The sequence below is a fragment of the Oncorhynchus nerka genome, linkage group LG15, assembly GCF_034236695.1.
Source record: "Oncorhynchus nerka isolate Pitt River linkage group LG15, Oner_Uvic_2.0, whole genome shotgun sequence".
NCBI lineage: Eukaryota > Metazoa > Chordata > Actinopteri > Salmoniformes > Salmonidae > Oncorhynchus > Oncorhynchus nerka.
In genome coordinates this window covers 71,593,426-71,614,002 of record NC_088410.1, presented here as the reverse complement: position 1 = coordinate 71,614,002, position 20,577 = coordinate 71,593,426, and the positions used below count along the sequence as shown (strand labels likewise).

The 20,577-nt window shown below is 41.0% G+C and overlaps 2 protein-coding genes across 2 annotated transcripts; one reads left to right on the top strand and one right to left on the bottom strand.

Annotated features, from left to right (window-relative positions):
• Nucleotides 1-238: 238 nt before the first annotated feature.
• Nucleotides 239-4,232, top strand: LOC115142331 (mucin-3A). The gene is made up of 7 exons (XM_065000725.1): nucleotides 239-376; nucleotides 613-677; nucleotides 823-1,025; nucleotides 1,191-1,359; nucleotides 3,115-3,282; nucleotides 3,416-3,486; nucleotides 3,577-4,232. The coding sequence occupies exons 1-7, from the start codon at nucleotides 239-241 to the stop codon at nucleotides 3,684-3,686; spliced, it is 924 nt and encodes a 307-aa protein (XP_064856797.1). The 3' UTR covers nucleotides 3,687-4,232.
• A 3,753-nt stretch (nucleotides 4,233-7,985) lies between these two features.
• On the bottom strand, nucleotides 7,986-17,697 carry LOC115143245 (ERBB receptor feedback inhibitor 1-like). The gene is given in 5 exon segments (XM_029683421.2): nucleotides 7,986-10,602; nucleotides 10,605-11,068; nucleotides 11,728-11,810; nucleotides 12,443-12,642; nucleotides 17,462-17,697. Coding segments are annotated over 4 exon segments (1,380 nt in total). The 5' UTR covers nucleotides 12,595-12,642; nucleotides 17,462-17,697; the 3' UTR covers nucleotides 7,986-9,921.
• Nucleotides 17,698-20,577: the final 2,880 nt, after the last annotated feature.

The window sequence follows — 20,577 nt, the reverse complement described above, 5'->3', positions numbered from 1 at the left end:
TTTCTAGTATGTCAGTTTCAGATTGAATATGTGTAGCGATCGATAGAGCAGCAGAATTAAATTCAGGGTGAGTTGTCAGGCAAGCATTTACCATGAAAAAAAAGCGGATAGGAACATGGTCTTTCATCATCCTATAGCGCTGAACTTTGGCGATACGGATTGAATCAAGCCCTTCTTCACTGCCCTCAATTTACTAATAACAAAACGGGATTCTCTGTATGTTTGTACTTATGTAGGCATGCATTTCTTTGCAGATAAGGCAGTACCAACCAGAAAGGCAAATGTCTCTTTGAGGATTATGAGGGAATTTGAGACTGAGTATGAAAATATGAACTCCAGCAAGTCCCAAATATTAATCAAAACTTTGATTAAGGAGGTATGCAATATGTTTTTTAATGTTGTGTGATTTTGTAAAAGCATTATTCATAAATGTGTAATGGTACAGTAATATATGTGAACAACTGAATACTAATGCAATAAGGTATCATTTGTTATTGAATAAAGAAGTAGTTACAATAACACATAGGCCTAAAATGGCTACTTGATACACAATTGTTTTACAGGATCAAAGTGAAATATATCAAATGTATATTTTTTCTTTCTGTTTTTCAGCTTAGTGCTCTCTGCAGGAGAGCAGATCCACACAATTTTAAAGATGTAAAAGTCATTAATCTAAAGTAGGTTATTATATTTTCAAAACTCAAACATCTAAGAAGTTTAAGTTTAACACGAATAAAATACACTTAAATACTGCAAATCAAATTCCTATTATATTAATCAACTGTTGAACTCTTGAAATGTGATTTATGTCTATTCTTCTAGACCTGGAAGTATTGTTGCAGAGAGCATAGCGGAATACACCTATCCCAACAATGCATCCCAAATTGATTTCCTCAACAATGAACTGGAACCCATACTTAGGAATATCTTGAACAACACAGATAACCTAATGATTATCAGTCAAGCATTTGAAAATGTGCGAATCCAGATTACCAACATTACCTTCCAACCAATGGAAATAAGGAGTAAGTAATGTGTGGCAATTAAAAACATGTATCAGGCATAATGTTTTTTTGTATTTGTAAATTGTAAATAGTTTCATTTTTGTTTGAAAACATTGTCAAATCAAACTTTATTGAATTTAGTAGAGATATGAGAGTAATTTTGATGGGGAATTGTTTTCTAATCAGATATTGCAGATTTGAGGTCATTTGTGGCCTGTCGTCTGGGTTTTGCCAACTACACAGAAGAGCTCTCTGATGGCAGCTGGAAGTGTGTGGGGCCTTGTAAACAGTATCCAGACTACTGTCATAGACACGGAGAATGCTTTAATAATGTTCAAAGTGGACCTATTTGTCTGTAAGACCCTATTTGTTTTCAGAATTGATTCAATCTGATAAAGTGCATTCAGAAAGTATTGAGACCCCTTTACTTTCTCCACATTTTGTTACGTTACAAACCTTTTCTAAAATGGATTACATGGTTTTTTTCCCTCATCAAACTACACACAATACCTCATGACAAAGCAAAAACTCTGGTTTTTAAAAATGTTTGCAAAAACGGAAATACCACATTTACATAAGTATTCAGACCCTTTACTCATCTTTGGCAGCGATTACAGCCTTGAGTCTTCTTGGGTCTTTTTAACATTTCTTTATTAAGTCAGTTAAGAACAAATTCTTATTTACAACGACAGCGTGACGCTACAAGCTTGGCACACCTGCATTCCTCTCTGCAGATCTTCTCAAGCTCTGTCAGGTTGGATGGGGAGCGTTGCTAGACAGCTAATTTCAGGTCTCTCCAGAAATGTTTGATCGGTTTCAAGTCCAGGCTCTGGTGGGCCACTAAAGGACATTCAAAGACTTTTCCCGAAGCTACTCCTGCGTTGTCTTAGCTGTGTGCTTAGGGTCGTTGTCCTGTTGGAAGGTGAACGTTCGTCCCAGCCTGAGGTCCTGAGCACTCTGGAGTAGGTTTTTATCAAGGATCTCTCTGTACTTTGATATGTTCATCTTTCCCTCTATCCTGACTAGTCTCCCAGTCCCTTCTGCTGAAAAACATCCCCACAGCATGATGCTGCCACCACCATGCTTCACCGTTGGGATGGTGACAGGTTTCCTCCAGACGTGACGCTTGGCATTCAGGCCAGGAGTTTAAATCTTGGTTTCATCAGACCAGAGAATCTTGAATCTCATGGTCAGAGTCTTTAGGTGACTTTTGGCAAACTCCAAGCGGGCTGTCATGTGCCTTTTACTGAGGAGTGGCTTCTGTCTGGCCACTCTACCATGAAGGCCTGATTGGTGGAGTGCTGCAGAGATGGTTGTCCTTCTAGAAGGTTCTCCCATCTCCGCAGAGTAACTCTAGAGCTCTGTCAGAGTGACCATCGGGTTCTTGGTCAAGGCCTTCTCCCCTGATTGATCTAGGAAGAGTCTTGGTGGTTCTAAACTTCTTACATTTAAGAATGATGGAGGCCACTGTGTTCTTGGGGACCTTCAATGCTGCAGAAATGTTTTGCTACCCTTCCCCAGATCTGTGCCTCGACACAATCCTGTCTCTGAGTTCTATGGACAATTGCTTCGACCTCATGACTTGGTTTTGGCTCTGACGTGCACTGTCAACTGTGGGACCTTAGACAGGTGTGTGTATAGACAGGTGTGTGTATTTCCAAATGATGTCCAATCATTTGAATTTACCACAGGTGGACTCCAATCAAGTTGTAGAAACGTCTTAAGGATGATCAATGGAAACAGGATGCACCCAAGCTCAATTTCGAGACTCATAGCAAAGGTTCTGAAAATGTATGTAAATGTTTTTTTGTTGTTTTTTTTCTCGAAAAACCTGTTTTCGCTTTGTCATTACTGGGTATTGTATGTAGATTTCTGAGGACTTTTTGTTTGTATCCATTTTAAAATAAGGCTGTAACATACAATTGGAAAAAGTCAAGGGGTCTAAATACTTTCCCAAGGCACTGTATGTAGTGCTGGGATTTTGGTACATGTTAAGTTGTGTTACACAATGTTACAAAGTAATTTCAGTTAATTAAATGTAACCAAATTAAATGTTGAAACATAAATGCTGAAGCAGTATGCATCATAACCCCCTCACTGTTTGACAAAGGTGCTATGAGTCTTCCCTGGAGCAGTATGATGGACCCCAGTGTGAGCGCTTCCGCAGGGGAAGAGGTTTCTATGCTGCACTCTTTGGTGCGCTGGGGGCAGGCATCCTCCTCATACTAGTTCTCATCGTGGTTTTCGTGGTCCTGCGAAGGAACCGTGGGGGACGATGGTGGGTATCATAACATAATACAGGCATATTCTTGTATGCCATGCAAATGATTCCTTGATTTGAAGTAAATTAGATGCAATCTGTGTAAGGAATATCATTTTATGGTTTAAAAAATGTTGTTTTTATAACTCAGGCACATTGACAAGCCACCTGCCAGAAGACTGATGTCTCTCAAAGATGACTTTTTTGACTTCACACAAAGAGGTATGCTCATCTCTGCCTCTATGTCCCAATGACTGACAACCAGAATATTATACTTTCTATAACACTAATTTGTTTTCATTTTGATTTTAGACCTCGGTCCATACCATGGCAGTTCACCAGTCTACACAAATACTGATTTAGTTGATGAAGGCTGCCCAGGAGTATTCAGCCTGCATCTTGACAATGTTGACACAACATAAAATGTACATTTACAGGCATTATACTGTCATTTCTGTTGTTTCATGTCTTTCATATTTGTCCTATCTTACAATCTTTGCTATGAATGAAAAATTACATCCAGTAATGAGTGTCAGTAAATATAAAATATAGTATCTACACTAAAACATCACACCTCTCTATATGCCATAATAACAAGTATTTACATGTAATTACTTTCACAGTCTAGAGCACCGGCTGTTTATAATTCTCTATTTTAATGAATACTAATGTTGACATTTTAAGTGATATGATTATCCAAAATGTTTTCTCAGGTGAAGACCCAATGGCCAACAACAATAGATTTTCTTCAAAATAACACAGAATAAAGTATTCAAGCTGCCTAAAACGTTTAACCACGAATATTTATTCTTTATAATATGCATAATCATTGTGAATCAAATTAATTTTGTACTGCAGCTATTTTACTGGAATTCAGAAGCATAAGGCTACACACTACTGTCCTTTGAGGACTTGATAAATAGAATGAGATCTAGATGAACAATTTCCTGGCATTAAAGACGACCCTGTATGAGTATTAGATGTGTACGTTACATCTGTTGACTAAGTGTAATATGTCACTTCTGGGCTTTGGGTTCACATATATATTTTAATTTGACAAATATTTAAATAAACGGCGAGACGAATCATCTGCGTCCTTTTCTTCCATTCTTCACATCTTTAAATGGAATGTAATATTTTCATATTTATCTAATATCATGTGGCAATTACAACCTATGTGCGCTAGGGGGAGCACACATCATTTTTTCCAAGGACAACTGCATGTGCTTTCAGAAAGTTAGGGAAGAGCATCAATAATAAAATAACAGTATAACAAAGAACACAAATAAAAACTGTTTTCTCTTTGAATGTGTTGGCAATAATGTCATGCAATAGGTTCAGTTCACATCATGCAATGTTCAGTTGCATGACATTTACCGTTATTGCCAATGTTTGAAGAGCTGTTGCTTGTAGCCTGTTGGTTAGAGCGTTGGGCCAGTAACTGAAAGGTTGCTGGATTGATTCCCTGAGCTGACAAGGTAAAAATATGTTGTTCTGGGCAAGGCAGTTAACCCACTGTTCCCTGGGTGCTGTTGAAGTGGATGTTAATTATAGCAGCCACCCGCACCTCTCTGATTCAGAGATGCATTCAGTTGTACAAGTGACAGGTATCCCCCTTTCCCGTTAATTCACTCTGGGCATTACGGCTGATAGCCTACAGAGTATTGGAAGTAGAGGGACAGGTATCCCCCTTTCCCGTTAATTCACTCTGGGCATTACTGCTGATAGCATACAGAGTATTGGAAGTAGAGGGACAGGTATCCCCCTTTCCCGTTAATTCACTCTGGGCATTACGGCTGATAGCCTACAGAGTATTGGAAGTAGAGGGACAGGTATCCCCCTTTCCCGTTAATTCACTCTGGGCATTACGGCTGATAGCCTACAGAGTATTGGAAGTAGAGGGACAGGTATCCCCCTTTCCCGTTAATTCACTCTGGGCATTACTGCTGATAGCCTACAGAGTATTGGAAGTAGAGGGACAGGTATCCCCCTTTCCCGTTAATTCACTCTGGGCATTACTGCTGATAGCCTACAGAGTATTGGAAGTAGAGGGACAGGTATCTAGAGGGACAGGTTCCCGTTAATTCACTCTGGGCATTACTGCTGATAGCCTACAGAGTATTGGAAGTAGAGGGACAGGTATCCCCCAGGTTTCCCGTTAATTCACTCTGGGCATTACGGCTGATAGCCTACAGAGTATTGGGGCATTAGTAGAGGGACAGGTATCCCCCTTTCCCGTTAATTCACTCTGGGCATTACCTACAGGTATTGGAAGTAGAGGGACAGGTATCCCCTGATAGCCTACAGAGTATTGGAAGTAGAGGGACAGGTATCCCCCTTTCCCGTTAATTCACTCTGGGCATTACTGCTGATAGCCTACAGAGTATTGGAAGTAGAGGGACAGGTATCCCCCTTTCCCGTTAATTCACTCTGGGCATTACTGCTGATAGCCTACAGAGTATTGGAAGTAGAGGGACAATTCACTCTGGGTTACTCCCCAGGTATCCCCCTTTCCCGTTAATTCACTCTGGGCATTACTGCTGATAGCCTACAGAATATTGGAAGTAGAGGGACAGGTATCCCCTTTCCCGTTAATTCATTACTCTGGGCATTCCCCCTTTCCCGTTAATTCACTCTGGGCATTACGGCTGATAGCCTACAGAGTATTGGAAGTAGAGGGACAGGTATCCCCCTTTCCCGTTAATTCACTCTGGGCATTACGGCTGATAGCCTACAGAGTATTGGAAGTAGAGGGACAGGTAGCATTTTGTGCCATTTTTGCCAGTACTGCCAATGTGATATATTCTCTGGGCTCTTATACTGTATCCATTATTCAAGCTGGTATTTCACTCTGCCTTTTTATCCTTTAAATCCGGTTTATTCCTTTGATCATATTGTTTCAGGTTTGTATAGCCATAGATGAAAGGCTGATTCAAACATGACAGTTTTGTATAGACATAGATGAAAGACTGATTCAAACATGACAGTTTTGTATAGACATAGATGAAAGGCTGATTCAAACATGACAGTTTTGTATAGACATAGATGAAAGGCTGATTCAAACATGACAGTTTTGTATAGACATAGATGAAAGTCTGATTCAAACATGACAGTTTTGTATAGACATAGATGACAGTCTGATTCAAACATGACAGTTTTGTATAGACATAGATGAAAGTCTGATTCAAACATGACAGTTTTGTATAGACATAGATGACAGTCTGATTCAAACATGACAGTTTTGTATAGACATAGATGAAAGTCTGAATCAAACATGACAGTTTTGTATAGACATAGATGACAGTCTGATTCAAACATGACAGTTTTGTATAGACATAGATGACAGTCTGATTCAAACATGACAGTTTTGTATAGACATAGATGAAAGTCTGATTCAAACATGACAGTTTTGTATAGACATAGATGAAAGGCTGATTCAAACATAACAGTTTTGTATAGACATAGATGAAAGGCTGATTCAAACATGACAGTTTTTGTATCTAAAACACTACAACATTCGATGGACCCTTTTTAAATCAATTGTGTTTTATTTGACCCCTCCCTCTCCCCCACATGGATAGAAAACAGCCATAATGTTGTCTCTACCACAGACTATAACCAGACCTTTATAATCTTGCTGCAGACTTATTAGAGGACATTCAGACATTGCAACCACACTGAAATATTTGTCACAGACATCTGCAGGCGAAAGCACAAAGGTTATATATATATATTTATTTATTATTTTAATAAGAACAGCCATAAAAAGAGGGAGATTGTTCCATTGGGTAAATCTCACACTTTGTCAGCCTTGAGGTAAAACATGGTTAAGACAATGAACACTGAAATGTGCATCCCCTGTGTGCATGTTCCTGTCGTGTTTCTGTTTGTGGGATGTTTCTTGTGGTTAATGTAAGTTTTTCTTGCATGAATTCACAAATGCGTCGCACAGACCAGATTCATTATTGCTCTTTGCTTCGTCTTGATTTTGTGTACTTACGCTTTACTGTCCCCATTTGGGACCACCATTTAAATAGATAGCCCTTGTCACCATCTGTTGCCATGGCCACCGTCCATGCTGTTGCCTAGCAGCTCACCTGAGCGAGAGCCAGGTGAAAGAGCTGGCAGGTGGCCTAGATCACACTGCTGCCTTTTGTTCCTCTCAGAGGATACAGCACCATCACCGTCAATAGACCATCATACTATATGCTTACAGCAAAAAAGGAATGGTAATTTATGAGCTACCCTTTCCAGAGACAATAACCAATGTACTGTATAAGAATAATGTTGAGCAGGTGACCGCACCCTATACTGGATTTGGCTAATGATTTCAGTCCTGCTCTGTGTGCATAGCTGTCCTGTGCTATAAAAATGAGTAACTGCACTGACAAATCTTTTCAAATAAGAATATAACTTTTCCAATCATCATTCAAGCTATGGACTCAGTGAAACAAGGCAACATGAAGCACTGAAGACCTGAGGAACCAGGTTACCTGGCCTCTGAGTTGCTCAACAGGTAGCGAGTCATACTTACAACCAGGAAGGGGAAGGTAATGTATACCTGTCTGTCTGAATAAGTCGCTCTGCTGTGTGTTTGGACTGCAGCCAGCTGTAATGAGGCACTGCATGAGGGTGTGGGTGGGGGTGATAAAACAGGCCAAACAGCTGAATCAGAGTTCATCTCACACCATTCAACAAACAGAGTACAGAACAAAGGCCGATTCATAAATAAGTCATTTTATTTTTCCCTTTAAAAGACTGATACATTGATCAAATATTCATAATGACTAGTTTATTTATGTTAAATAAACACAGCATCATGTTCTTTACTCCCAGTGCATTCGTTTCACCACAGCAGATAATGGCAATTATTCTCGATGAACTAGTCTTCATTTGATTGCATTGTTTCCGATAAGACATGGGAATAGGTTAAGATTAAATAACCTATCAGTGTACAATGTAAACAATGTATTATACATTAAATATAAAACGACACAGCCTCTACTAGGTTTGTTTTCCCTTTGAGGGAAAATGTACTTAAGTGACCATTTGACTGTAGAGCTAATCTGCTATCCAATTCGACCACCATGATTTATATCCAGGGTTACTTCGATGCACTTGCTAAATTCACTATGTCATCATTATGATTCTTGAATAATCTATAACAATAAAATCCATATCATTTCCTGGCCGCCAGCAGCCAAAGTCTCTGGACCACACCCACTGCAATCATGTCAGGCAGGAATGCATTAGCAGAACAGGAAAGTCCGTTTCAGGTAGGTAAGCCCCACACAGTCAAGCATAATATGTCTATGTTATCAGGTGAGCCCAACGTCTCTGGGATCCACGATCACTTGGTGTAGTCAAAATAATGTCAAATAAATGGACTATGGAAAGTGAAGTAGTGGTTTGGATTTTAATCATATTTTCACTGAGGGCGTTTGAGAAATATTTGGCAATGTTTCAGTTTTAATTTAGAGGTTTCATTTCAAATTATTTTAGGATTACGTTCCACAAGGTTTTTGGGTATATATATATATATATTGATTTGTCATTGGGAGGTAGTATTGAAGACAATTAGTGAGAAGACAATGACTCCCAGCTTGACCAGCTACTGAGCTGCCCAAACAGTAAGACAATCATACATTCACATATGTTCAACAGGCACATTTTTGTGCAACACAAAATAACCTGGACACTGAAAGTAGCATAAGGGTTAGGGAGGATTCTCTTTACGGCCATGTATTTGGCAGCAGTGTTGAAAACAGGAAGAGAACAGTAACAAATATTGTTAACCTAGTTTTCTACGATATGGTAGAAAAGTCACAAAATCAGCAGGGAAAACAGGAACACAGTTGCACCACACACACACACGCCTAACACAAAGTACAAACTGCACTAGACATTCCACTGGAGACAGGCATACCATTATTCCACTCTCCCACTGGTACAGAGTGTACATCCAGTGAGGGAAACACAGAAATACACTTCCATTCATAAACATAGTGGCCTGAGTAAGACTGAAATATCAACAAGGCAGGAAACATATGTGCATTCCTATATTCATGCTTATACATAATAGGAGTTAAAATGGGGATGTGGGTGGAGAATCCTTCATAAAGTGTTTCAATACATTGGCCTCTTCTTTAGACTTCATATATGCAATAGGAGATGATTGCTTTACTGACCCTTTGTCCCCAAGTTCTGAGACACAAAAGCAATATCAAAAACACAACATATAACTCACAAAACATCCTATACATGTGACACACACACACCACTGAGAACTTGAGGCAGCTTATACGCTAACTGCACCACCATCAGAAAAACATTTACATATGCTCAATGTACTAAAATATTAAATCATATAAAAAAAAGAAAACTCTAAATTGTTACATATTACCCACACACTCAATAGTTAGAGAACACATTTAGATCATGCATCTTTGTTGTAGTTGCAGTTCCTAAAGTCCCAGTAACTGTAAATGGTACGTCAAATACCCATATGTTTTTCGAATAGCAAGGTAAAAACTACCGAAGTCGTCAGTGTTAAAGCAGCAGTAAGTGTTTGAAGGCCTCAGCATCCTGAGGCACCGTGTCCCCAGTGGTTGATTGCACGTGTCCACTGGAGTCCTTCCCTAATTTGTCTCCTCCGGGTCAAACTATATCCACCTGTACTTTCCTCTTGGTCTGACAATCCCATTCTGGGTCTGAAGCCCCCCTACTGCGACCTGCCGGGCAGTCCACATCCTGGAGTATCTTCTCCGGGTAAGGTTTGTCCAGGTTGGCCGGCCTCTGTGGGAGCAGGAAGTAGTGTGTGGTGCTGGCCTTCCTGCCGTTCTCCATGACAGGCAGGATGCAGGGAGACCCCTCACTGTTCTGCCTCTGTAAACCCCAGCTCACGTACTTAGGGTCTGGGGCAAAGCTCTGTGTGGGGGGCATAACACCGTTAAGGTACGAGGGGAGGCTCTTGGGGCTGGGGGTACGGGAGCTGCCTTGAGACAACAAAGGGTCCCTGGGGGGCACCTTGGGGGGCTTGTCCTCGTCACTATATGCCCCAGAGGACACCTCGGCTGACCAGCGGCGGTAGTCTGCAGTCTTGATGGGCCGTGGGGGGATGGGCACGCGGGGGGGCACCATTGGTTTGTCCATGCCCTGGGTGTGGCGGTGGTGACAGGGCAGGCGCAGCGACGTGGGCTTGTTGAAGGAGCCAGCAGGGCCAGAGTGAGAGCGCCGCAGCTTCCTCTGGGCTCTGTCCTGCTGTCTGGGACACACCGGCTGCTGCTCTGCTTGCTCCCGCACCTCCTGCTCCAACCTCTGTTGCTGTTCCTGCTGCTGTGCTGTTGCCGCTGTTGTTCCTGTACCCGCTGCTGCTCCTTCTGTTCCTGTTGTCTTTGCTGCCCCGCAGGTCCCTCAAAGTAGGCATAGTTAATCTGCCCACAGCCCCTGAAGCTCCTGCGGCTGGGGGCTCCGTAGCGAAAGGCAGAGGGTTTGGGGTGACACTGCTCAGGCACCAAGCAGCGTCGGTCATCTGAACTGGTGAAGAACTCCACCTCATTGTCCATGGCCTGGTCAGGGGAAAGGTCTGCCCGCCCAGGGAGAGGAGGCAGGGGTTTGGCCCCCCGGCTAGGTGTGTGGGGGGGACTACAGTGTTCGTACACAGACAACCTCTGGAAGGAAGGGACCACCTGGTCATCCTCAGCAGGGCTAGGGGTGGAGGGCTCAGTGCTGGATGACAGGGACAGATGAGTGGGACGGGATTTCTTTGGGGGTAACCACTGTGCACCGGGGCTATGTTTCTGTCCTGCAGGGAGAAGGTGGTTAGAAAAGCAATTCAATCAAAATATTGGCATTTTGTAACTACCAGGGAAAGTTACAACCATAGTGCACCACTAATTCACTTTAGCCAGGCTCCTAGCAGGGTCCCTAGGTTAAAAGGTTCCTGGAAGTGTGGAGGTCAGAGAGACACACACCGCAATTACTTGAAAGCGCCTCTCCTCTCATCATTTTGTTCAAATCAAAGTTTATTGGTCACATGCACACGGTACAGTGAAATACTTACTTGCTAACGCTCCTCAACAATGCAGTACAATAACATCAGTCAAGAATCAAATGCCAAATACAAAAGTAATAAAAGAACAAGTAGTAATAAAAAGTAGAAGAAAAGAGTAATAACAACTAGCATAAGTAGTATGTACATAATATACAGTATGATTGATTGGTTGGTTAAACATTCCCCAGGATATACTTCAAGCAGATCCTGGGAAGCCAGCATTCTGACTCTCTATTCTTATAGAAACAAGAACCTCCCAGTAAACATCAACCAGTTGGCTCAGAGACATGGTATTAAATCCTTCCCTGTAAGGCTGTGTATAAGGCTGAGGGCAAAAGGAAGGATTGTGGGTGTAAGTGGTGGTTGGTAACATAGAAATAGAATCTACAGTGGCTGGGTCCAGTACTTACTCTCAGAATTGAGCGATGGTGGCACCTGCTGCTGAAATCGAAAGTTGTATTCTGTTGGTGCTGGATCCATACTGAAGTACAAGCTGTAAAAAGGTACGATGCACATAGTTTAGTAATTGTCCCAGATACTGTACATGTAGTTATAGCAATTCAAACCATCCCTGCAGGAATACACTTAGTAAAATATAGATGTGGTTAAGGGAACACAGACCGCTTTATTGACCAGATTGGCGCACATTTGACAAATCTGGGCCTAACAAAGTGGATATTCGTATTGTAATAGGCCCACAATGTTACTAAAGTCTAATTTTGATATATTTGCCTGTTTCACTGCATAACATTTAGAAGTTTTCCCTTTTCAGGTTTAGAAGAAGTGACTGCTAAATGCTAACTCCCGTTTGTAAAGCTGGTTAGCATACAGAAATTGGTGGTGGTCAAAATCGTTTCTACGGGTAATGCAGTTGATTGGTGAAGATGACATGAACATGTGTTGGGGTTAACATTCAAACAAGTATTATACTCTGATGTTTACTTCAACGTAGTGTGAAATACTACATTACAAACAATAGCCTAAATGTAGATTTGGGATCTTTCCCAACATCCCTTTTCCATGGCAATTCCAATGTTTTGGTTGAGTTCTATTGACTTCTTTCAGGCATCTATGAACTAATAAACCATGTTCTTCTTGTAACCGAGGACTCACGTGGGGACTTACTTGTCCAGCTCATGGCGGTGGCTCCATGAGGGCTTGGCTTCAGCCATGCTGAGACAGTGACTGGTCCGCAGGAAGGGGCTGTCTGCAGGTAAACAGATCTCCTGGGCAGTCAGGCCCGCTGTGCACATGCTCCAGGCACAATCGGGTCGCATCAAAGCCAGGAAACACTCGGCTCGCCCAGCTGGCAGCTACTGCTGGACCTGTAACACAGACAAGAGACAGGAACATGAGTGAAAGTGAAGGGGGCCCAAGGCAGGAGCCGGTAATAAAAGCACAATTAGATATCCTCTTTATTATGTTCATTGACACATTTCCACCAACATGAGACACAATCCTCTGCGGTTGTATTTTACAGTCAATAAATATCACATCTCTAGTTAAAAGCTTTCTCCAAGTATCAGAAAAAAGGAAATCCAGTTTAAAAGCAAAACATGTGCCGTTTTATATAATCTCATGTTATTGTTCACTCTATTCCATGAGGCTGATTTGACATTTTAAAGCACATTTTCTGCTATTGTACACATTTTGCCATAATATGCTATCCCCCCAACATCATGGCTGATTTTTTAACCAAACCAATGACAGTGTCTTTTTACAACAGCAGTGTTGATTGAGTCCCATCAGACAGGTAGCTCTGACTGCAAGAGATCTCTTTTAAATTAGACTGTTCCTGTAACCAGAGATATGCCTGGTGTTGCAAGCACTCCCCATGTCAGATGACCTGGATGTTCGAGTCATGTCAAATGTGTATCAGGGCTGACTAAACAATGCAAGCAAGGTTCAGAGGGAGGACATCAAGTCTATATGCAGAACAAAGTGTACATTTACATCATTTACATTTAAGTCATTTAGCAGACGCTCTTATCCAAATAAAACAAATAACACCAGCACATTATTAGCTAAATGTTCCAATGTATTCAGTCTTCAGGAGAACATTCATCCCAGGTCAGACGAGAAATGACCAGTAACTGTCATTCCTTCACGACACATTGATGTTTTAGGTCTGTGTAGTGGGCAGTAATATTTGATAAGTATGATATTATACATTGTATATACCTCACATGTGATTTGAATAAGATTAAGCAATTTGCCTATTAAAATGTTTATCGGACTCCATTAGATAATTAGCAATATGCAAGAGTTACAGTAATAGGCAATGAAGAAATGTCTGAGAATGGAATTCTAAATAAAAGTTATTTATTTAGTAAAATGAATGTATTCACATAAAAGCCATAAAGCTTAAGTTATAAAGCACTAACAAGCGTTACAACGCATTATACCACAGCATTGTTGAATACTCGTTTCTGATTGTTAGAAGGGCATTCTAGAATGGACATTAAAACCAGTTAACGGCACAGTTGGAAAAAATGTTGTGACACCTGGCAATCATGACGCAATAAACACCTATACATGCAGACTGTACTTGCTACAAAGTTACAGAAAGCTAAACGAACAACCACACAAACTGAAATTGGATACATTTGAAACGCAAGTCTAACGAGGAAAGAAATGCAGCTAGCTAGCATTTATTAGTGCAGAGACATTTTTGGAGCATCTGATGACCTAACTTGGTGAACATGAATTCCTCTGGTCCCTACTGTTGCAGTCATGGCGCAAGTGGCACTATGCTGTAAAATACTCCCACGTTCCTAGTTTGACCAGCTGTTTTCAGCAACTTAGATTTTTTCGTTCGCTTATTATATTGGTAATTTTGCTAGAAACAAACTATTTAGCTAGCTTCTGGCTGCAGGGTTCATGACTGTGTTAGCCGTAGCTAGCTGGCTAGTTTGTCAGCTAGCAAGCAAAGAATAAGAACGTTGCCAGCGAGCATGTCAATGGAACATAAAGAACGAACGACTGGCAACCAAAAGATGATAAAGTATGAATTTGCTTATATAAATTAAAATATGTTTTATTTCTACCGGTAAATGTGATTTTAGTATAGTTTTCTTTGGCAACTGTGGGATAAGCGGGCTAACAGCTTAAACAAACGCATCGGAATAAACTGTGCAGTTATTCTGGCTGCAGAGGTTGGGACTGTATAGCCGTAACTAGTTGGTTGGCTAACAGCAAGCAAGGAATAAGAACATTGCCATGTCAACAGAACAAAGAACTGGGTCGCATCCATCAATATCAAACTAGTCGAACCAACGACTGGGTTGCATCTCTAGCAACCAAAAGATGAGAAAGTATGAATTTGCCTATGAAAATATCAACGAAAAAAGTTATTCCTACTGGTAAATGAGTGCTTTCTTTGGCAACTGTGGTATAAGTGGGATAAACACCACCGTTCTGTACACCTCCTTGGAAAAATTAACTCCGTTGCATTGTACATTATTTCCAAGGTAATGTACAGAACATTGGCATTTATCCCATACTTATTCTAAGCATGGTTAGAGAGAGAGCGTGGTCAGAGAGAGAGACAAAGAAACCATAGCGTGTGTCATGGCCCATAGCTCATGAGAGGGAGAGATAAAGAGTGCAAGTATCTCACCACAGCAAGTCAGGAACATAAGAGGAAGAACAATTAATCGAATACCATTTTATAAGCATCTGAGTTGTTTGGATTCAAAATCTGAGCTGTTGACCAATAGTAGTACTTTAAAGTTATCCTCCAATCAGACAATAGAACCTCTGCTTCTCAGAGGTGTGAAAATGGGGGTTGGCAAGATCAACACAGAAAATGCTGAATTCCTGAGAAGACAATAAAACCTGCATAGAGTGTTGATAAAAGGAGTCACTTTGGGGGCTGGGCTGCCCTACATACAGACCATAAACTTATTCTGGGGACATGGCCTTTAATTAGGAACCTGCGACCAGAAAGAGAGGGGAATGAGTGCATCACACAACAGCCACTGACTTCCTTTGGGTAGAGTGGTTAGACCTAATCTGGGTGATTTAGGGTCATCTCTGCTCAATTGATGGAGACCATAACTTCAAAGAAGTCTATGCCATTTACAGCTGATCATACGGAGGAATAGTTCAGTCAATGAGTGTTGTGGTTTGCATGTACAATACATTTATGGCCAGAACAATATCTATCTATCGTCAACCATCCATCATCAAGTAGTAAGAACACATCCATGATCTTTTAAGAACTCAGCAGTTCTAGAGAAAGGACAGATTGATGTGCTGCCCAGACAGCTGGTCATTCGGAAACAAAGCTCTGGAACAGCCCAGGACATCAGCTCAGGCCAAATTGCCCAACATGGCATCTCTCCCATCCCTTGCCCAGGATTCAGTTCAGAGGGGATAGTACGCAACTTGATCCTTGATAATGAACGCTGAGAGGCACGCTCTTCCTCTGGTAACAGGTGCAAACACAGTTCATCCTGGCACTGGTTAACCATAGTTTACATTTCATTTATTTACAGGCATAAAATAAAGAGCCCACACATTCATGAGCTTCACCATGTACCTTTATTCACAAAAATAAAAAGTTTGGGTCCTGCAAGAACCTTCGTCAGATCACTTCAACGTCGTTTGTTTGTGAATAAAGGTACGTGGTGGAGCACAGTCGTCCATTTATTTTATACCAACCTTTTTCAGCCCTGCACTCCACTTAAGGATGTGTGGTTGATCACAGTTTACTAGTGTATTTAGAGGCAACACCAGGATTAAACAAATGTAGTAGTCATGGAGAAATAATGAATGGGAACATTGCAGGCAAATTATTTCAAAGAGCAGAGGATTTTTGTTGTTGTGGGAAGACAAGCGGTGTGGTAAACACACTTGTGATGATGATGACCATCTCTATTTGACATCCATAGCGTACTATCAAAAGAGTAATACACAGGCCTATTCGAGCACAGCGCAGTCACTCCAGGCCAAGAGGTATGGTTTTACACACCATGTATGCTACACACTAACATGAGAACTTTGCGCACATCTGATAAATCACACATTTTCCCTACAGTGCACTACTTTCGGCCACAGCCTTATATGGTGACATTTCGGGACATAACCTTACTACACACAGCGACATTAGGCACAGAAAAACATAGAAAGAACAGGTTCACACCCCACTTACGACACCTATGCAGCGGTTTCCCGAGCAACCATACCCGCTCTACCTGTGCTGCAGGCAAACAGTGCACACACCCCCTTGCTTTACAGGATTGATTGTTCGAATTTACAAGTATGTGGCTCACTCCATAATATACGTTTTCCCCAATTTCAAGTAACTGATGAAATAAGGATCCATCACTTCTTGATTCTTGACATTGTCAATAAGCCTGGGGACACAATATTATCGTGATACTTAGCTGCCGATATGATAGGTATAGTGATTCTATTGGTTTCGCGATTCTGTATGAATGCTATTCCATACTGTGATTTTATTGCGATTTGATGTTCCAAACATATTGCTCACTATGTCTGCTGCACATGGACAAGAGAGCCATGAGAAAACGACTTTTGATCCGTCATGGAAATAAAAGTGCTGAAAACATATTGGCTCAAGATTTTAAAATATGGAGAGCAAGCAAAAGAAAAAAATACTGCAGTTTTGGTGCAGGTACAGCTGACTAGCGCAAAAATAACAGTAATATCGTTAAAAATAATATTGCGATATATATCGTCAAATAATATACCGATATGGAACTATCAACTTTTCACCTCAAATCAATACAGTTGTATATCGGTATTGTATTTACATTTACACGACATGGGTTCTACACTTAATTCTAGTATTGACTGATTTGGTCTCTATAAAGAACAAAATCGCTGTCACATACTGGAATTAAAAGCGCAGACCCAATTTTAGCTGTACAGGGAGAACAAGTTGTTCCAACCTTGAATATATTAACATATTGTATAGTAGTGTATTGTTTAGTATGAAAAGGCATAGCAGTATAATAAAGATATTATAACGGAGGGATACAATGTATGATAAAATGTACCGGCTGAGATAAGAGATTGCATCAATCACTGCTGCCGTCATCAACACGTACACACACACACACACACAAATAAATAAATACACATGTCACTGCAAACCAAGATGTTTTTAGAGCTCACCTTACAAGCTCGCAGTTTTCCTCAGCTGTTACGTAGAAACGTTAAGAATCCTCTTCTGGCGACAGTTCTACTTCCCGTGTTTTGCCGTAGACGTTAGTATAGCCCAATTTCCAAGCTTCAGTCTGCTATTGTACTGAGGAGAAATAAAGGACAACGCATTTGGTACAGTAACTATTCTTTATGTTCTGAGAGACTACTCAATAATACTATTGTTGTGAGTGATGTTCTTTTAAGCTCCACCACGCTACAAGAATATACTCTGGCTCCGCCTTTCACTCAACTCTTAAAGAAATAGCTTTCCATTTAACTGCACACACAACACCTGCACAGTCGACTACTGATGAAGATTTTATGTTTCACTTAACATGAATAATGTATATGCATACCTAAAGTGATTTATGCGGCTATATGTGTTTTGCAGGCTTCACTAAGAATTATACATTTACAGATATTTTGTGTAATTAATAGTTGGTACACATTGGTAAAAATTGATTTTTTATTTAACTAGACAAGTCAGTTAAGAACAAATGTTTATTTTCAATGACGGCCTTAGGAACAGTGGGTTAACTGGCTTGTCCAGGGATTCGAGCTTGCAACCTTTCGGTTACTAGTCCAACACTCTAACCACTAGGCTACCTGCCACATCTTTACTGTACAGTAGGCTACAGTGGCCTTCAAACTGAACTCTGAACCTCAAAGTCAGTTCCAGTGCATTTTTTCATTGTTCCCCTCTAATCAGAGACGGAATTAGACCTGGAACACCAGGTGGGTGTAATTAATTATCAGGTAAAACAGAAACCCAGCAGGCTCCGGACCTCATAGGGTAAGAGTTGAAAATCCCTGGGCTACACTATCATCTGACATAACAAAAGTCGGTTTTATCTACATTCCTTGAGTGTTGTACATTGTATTGTGTGTTGCAGTATTTGAGGTTTTACAGATTATGCTGGGAGTAAGTGTTTAGAGTGCTTATCAAAAACAAATAAATACAGCACAAATTGTGGTGGGAGAGGGGAATACATATTGTACGGTATAAGTTGGCTAAATTGCATTTTGCATTACAGAATGAAGATAGGGATTAAATGAGCTGTTCTGTGCTCATGGCTTTGTGTGACGCCACACTGGCTGATCTCTGGCAGTCCCTGGGCAGACAGAGGTTGTTTGAGGACCCAGACTGAATCTGAACCTGTCTGAACACAACTGCATAGCACAGAGAATACAACACACACATACACATGCCTCTGTCAGTCTTATTCTGGATGTACCATTGACTCTATCAACACTCTGTTTGTAGCTGTGCTTTATCGTTTCCAGCTAGACTCAGTGGAACAAAGACAAAATGAATGTAAAACTCTCACACACAAAGCTGAGGGGAGACAGAGAGAAGTAGAGAGGAGGAGTAGGTTTAGGTAATACGGATGTCTCAAGTGGAGATAAGGAGGTAGGCACAGGGTCGTTCCATGTCGATTTCAGCAAACCAGTACACCCACCATTTCAGATTGTTCTGAAAATGTTCTTGTAGTTAGAAACAGATATGATAAGCATTCTGGAAGCATTAGTTGGTTGAAATTGAATTTGATCTTTGAGAAATTAAGCTACTTGATTGCACCCAAATGTATAGGAGTCATATAATTAAATAATTATAGTACCCAACATCCTATTTGGGTGGGTGGCTTTTGACTATTTCTTTGGATTCCTCATGTCTAACTCATTATTAGACATTTTAGATTTTTTGGGGGTCCAAACCGGGTGTTAGGCACTATATTTATTCAATATTATATGAATCCTGAAATCAATTAGCTTAATTTCTCAGAGATTCAATTATATTTCAACAAACTAATGTTGCAAGAATGCTAATCTTATCTGTTTTGAACAACAGAAACAATTTCAGAAAAATCTGAGATGGTGGGTGTTGAAATCCTTTTTGTTGTGCTTTTTGAGGTGGATCGACCCCGCAGCAAACACACAGAGAAACACTCTTATCTCCGCAGTATATTATCCTGCATGGTAACTGAATGGAGTCCACGTCGTCTGACTGTTGCTTCTTATCTGATGCCTGTGGACATTTCTGTTTACCTGGGACCTGCTCTGTGTTTGTCAGAATATTGACTGGGCAGCTCCGATGATGAAACAACATAAATGTCCTTTATAGACTTTACTCTGGTCATAATGTCCCATACCAGTCACTCAAGTCTGACACTATAGCGTCAAATTAGATGTGAATGAATTACAATGGACTTGTTCCACTGTACTGAGAAATACAATTACTTTATTACACTGTTTATATATTACACATTTGCTAGACTGTATCAAAACCCTTCAACAGATGTCTATTTAGCATTACCTAAATGGGTGAGTCACTCTCTGTCTGCTTGAATATCTGCTGGAACAACTCCGGCCATTATAAACTTTATGTGTGTCCGTTCAACCTACACTATATATACAAGGGTGTGTGGACACCCATTCAAATGAGTGGATTCGACTATTTCAGCCACACCCGTTGCTGACAGGTGTATAAAATCGAGCACACAGCCATGCAATCTCCATAGACAAACATTGGCAGTAAAATGGCCTTACTGAAGAGCTCAGTGACTTTCAACATGGCACTTCATAGGATGCCACCTTTCCAACAAGTCAGTTTGTCAAATTTCTGCCCTGCTAGAGCTGTCCTGGTCAACTGTAAGTGCTGTTATTGTGAAGTGGAAATGTCTAGGAGCAACAAAAGCTCAGCCGCGAAGTGACAAGCCACACAAGCTCACAGAACGGGACCGCTGAGTGCTGAGGCGCGAAGCGCATAAAAATCATCTATATTCACTTGCAACACTCACTATCGAGTTCCAAACGGCCTCTGTCAGCAAAATAACTGTTTGCCGGGAGCTTCATGAAATGGGTTTCAATGGCCGACCAGCCGTACAAGGCTAAGATCACCATGTGCAATGCCAAGAGCGTCAGCTAGAGTGGTGTAAAGCTCGCCGCCATTGGACTCTGGAGCAGTGGAAACGCGTTTTCTGGAGTGATGAATCACGCTTCACCATCTGGCAGTCCGACGGACAAATCTGGGTTTGGTGGATGCCAGGAGAACCTGCCCCAATGCATAGTGCCAAATGTACATTTTG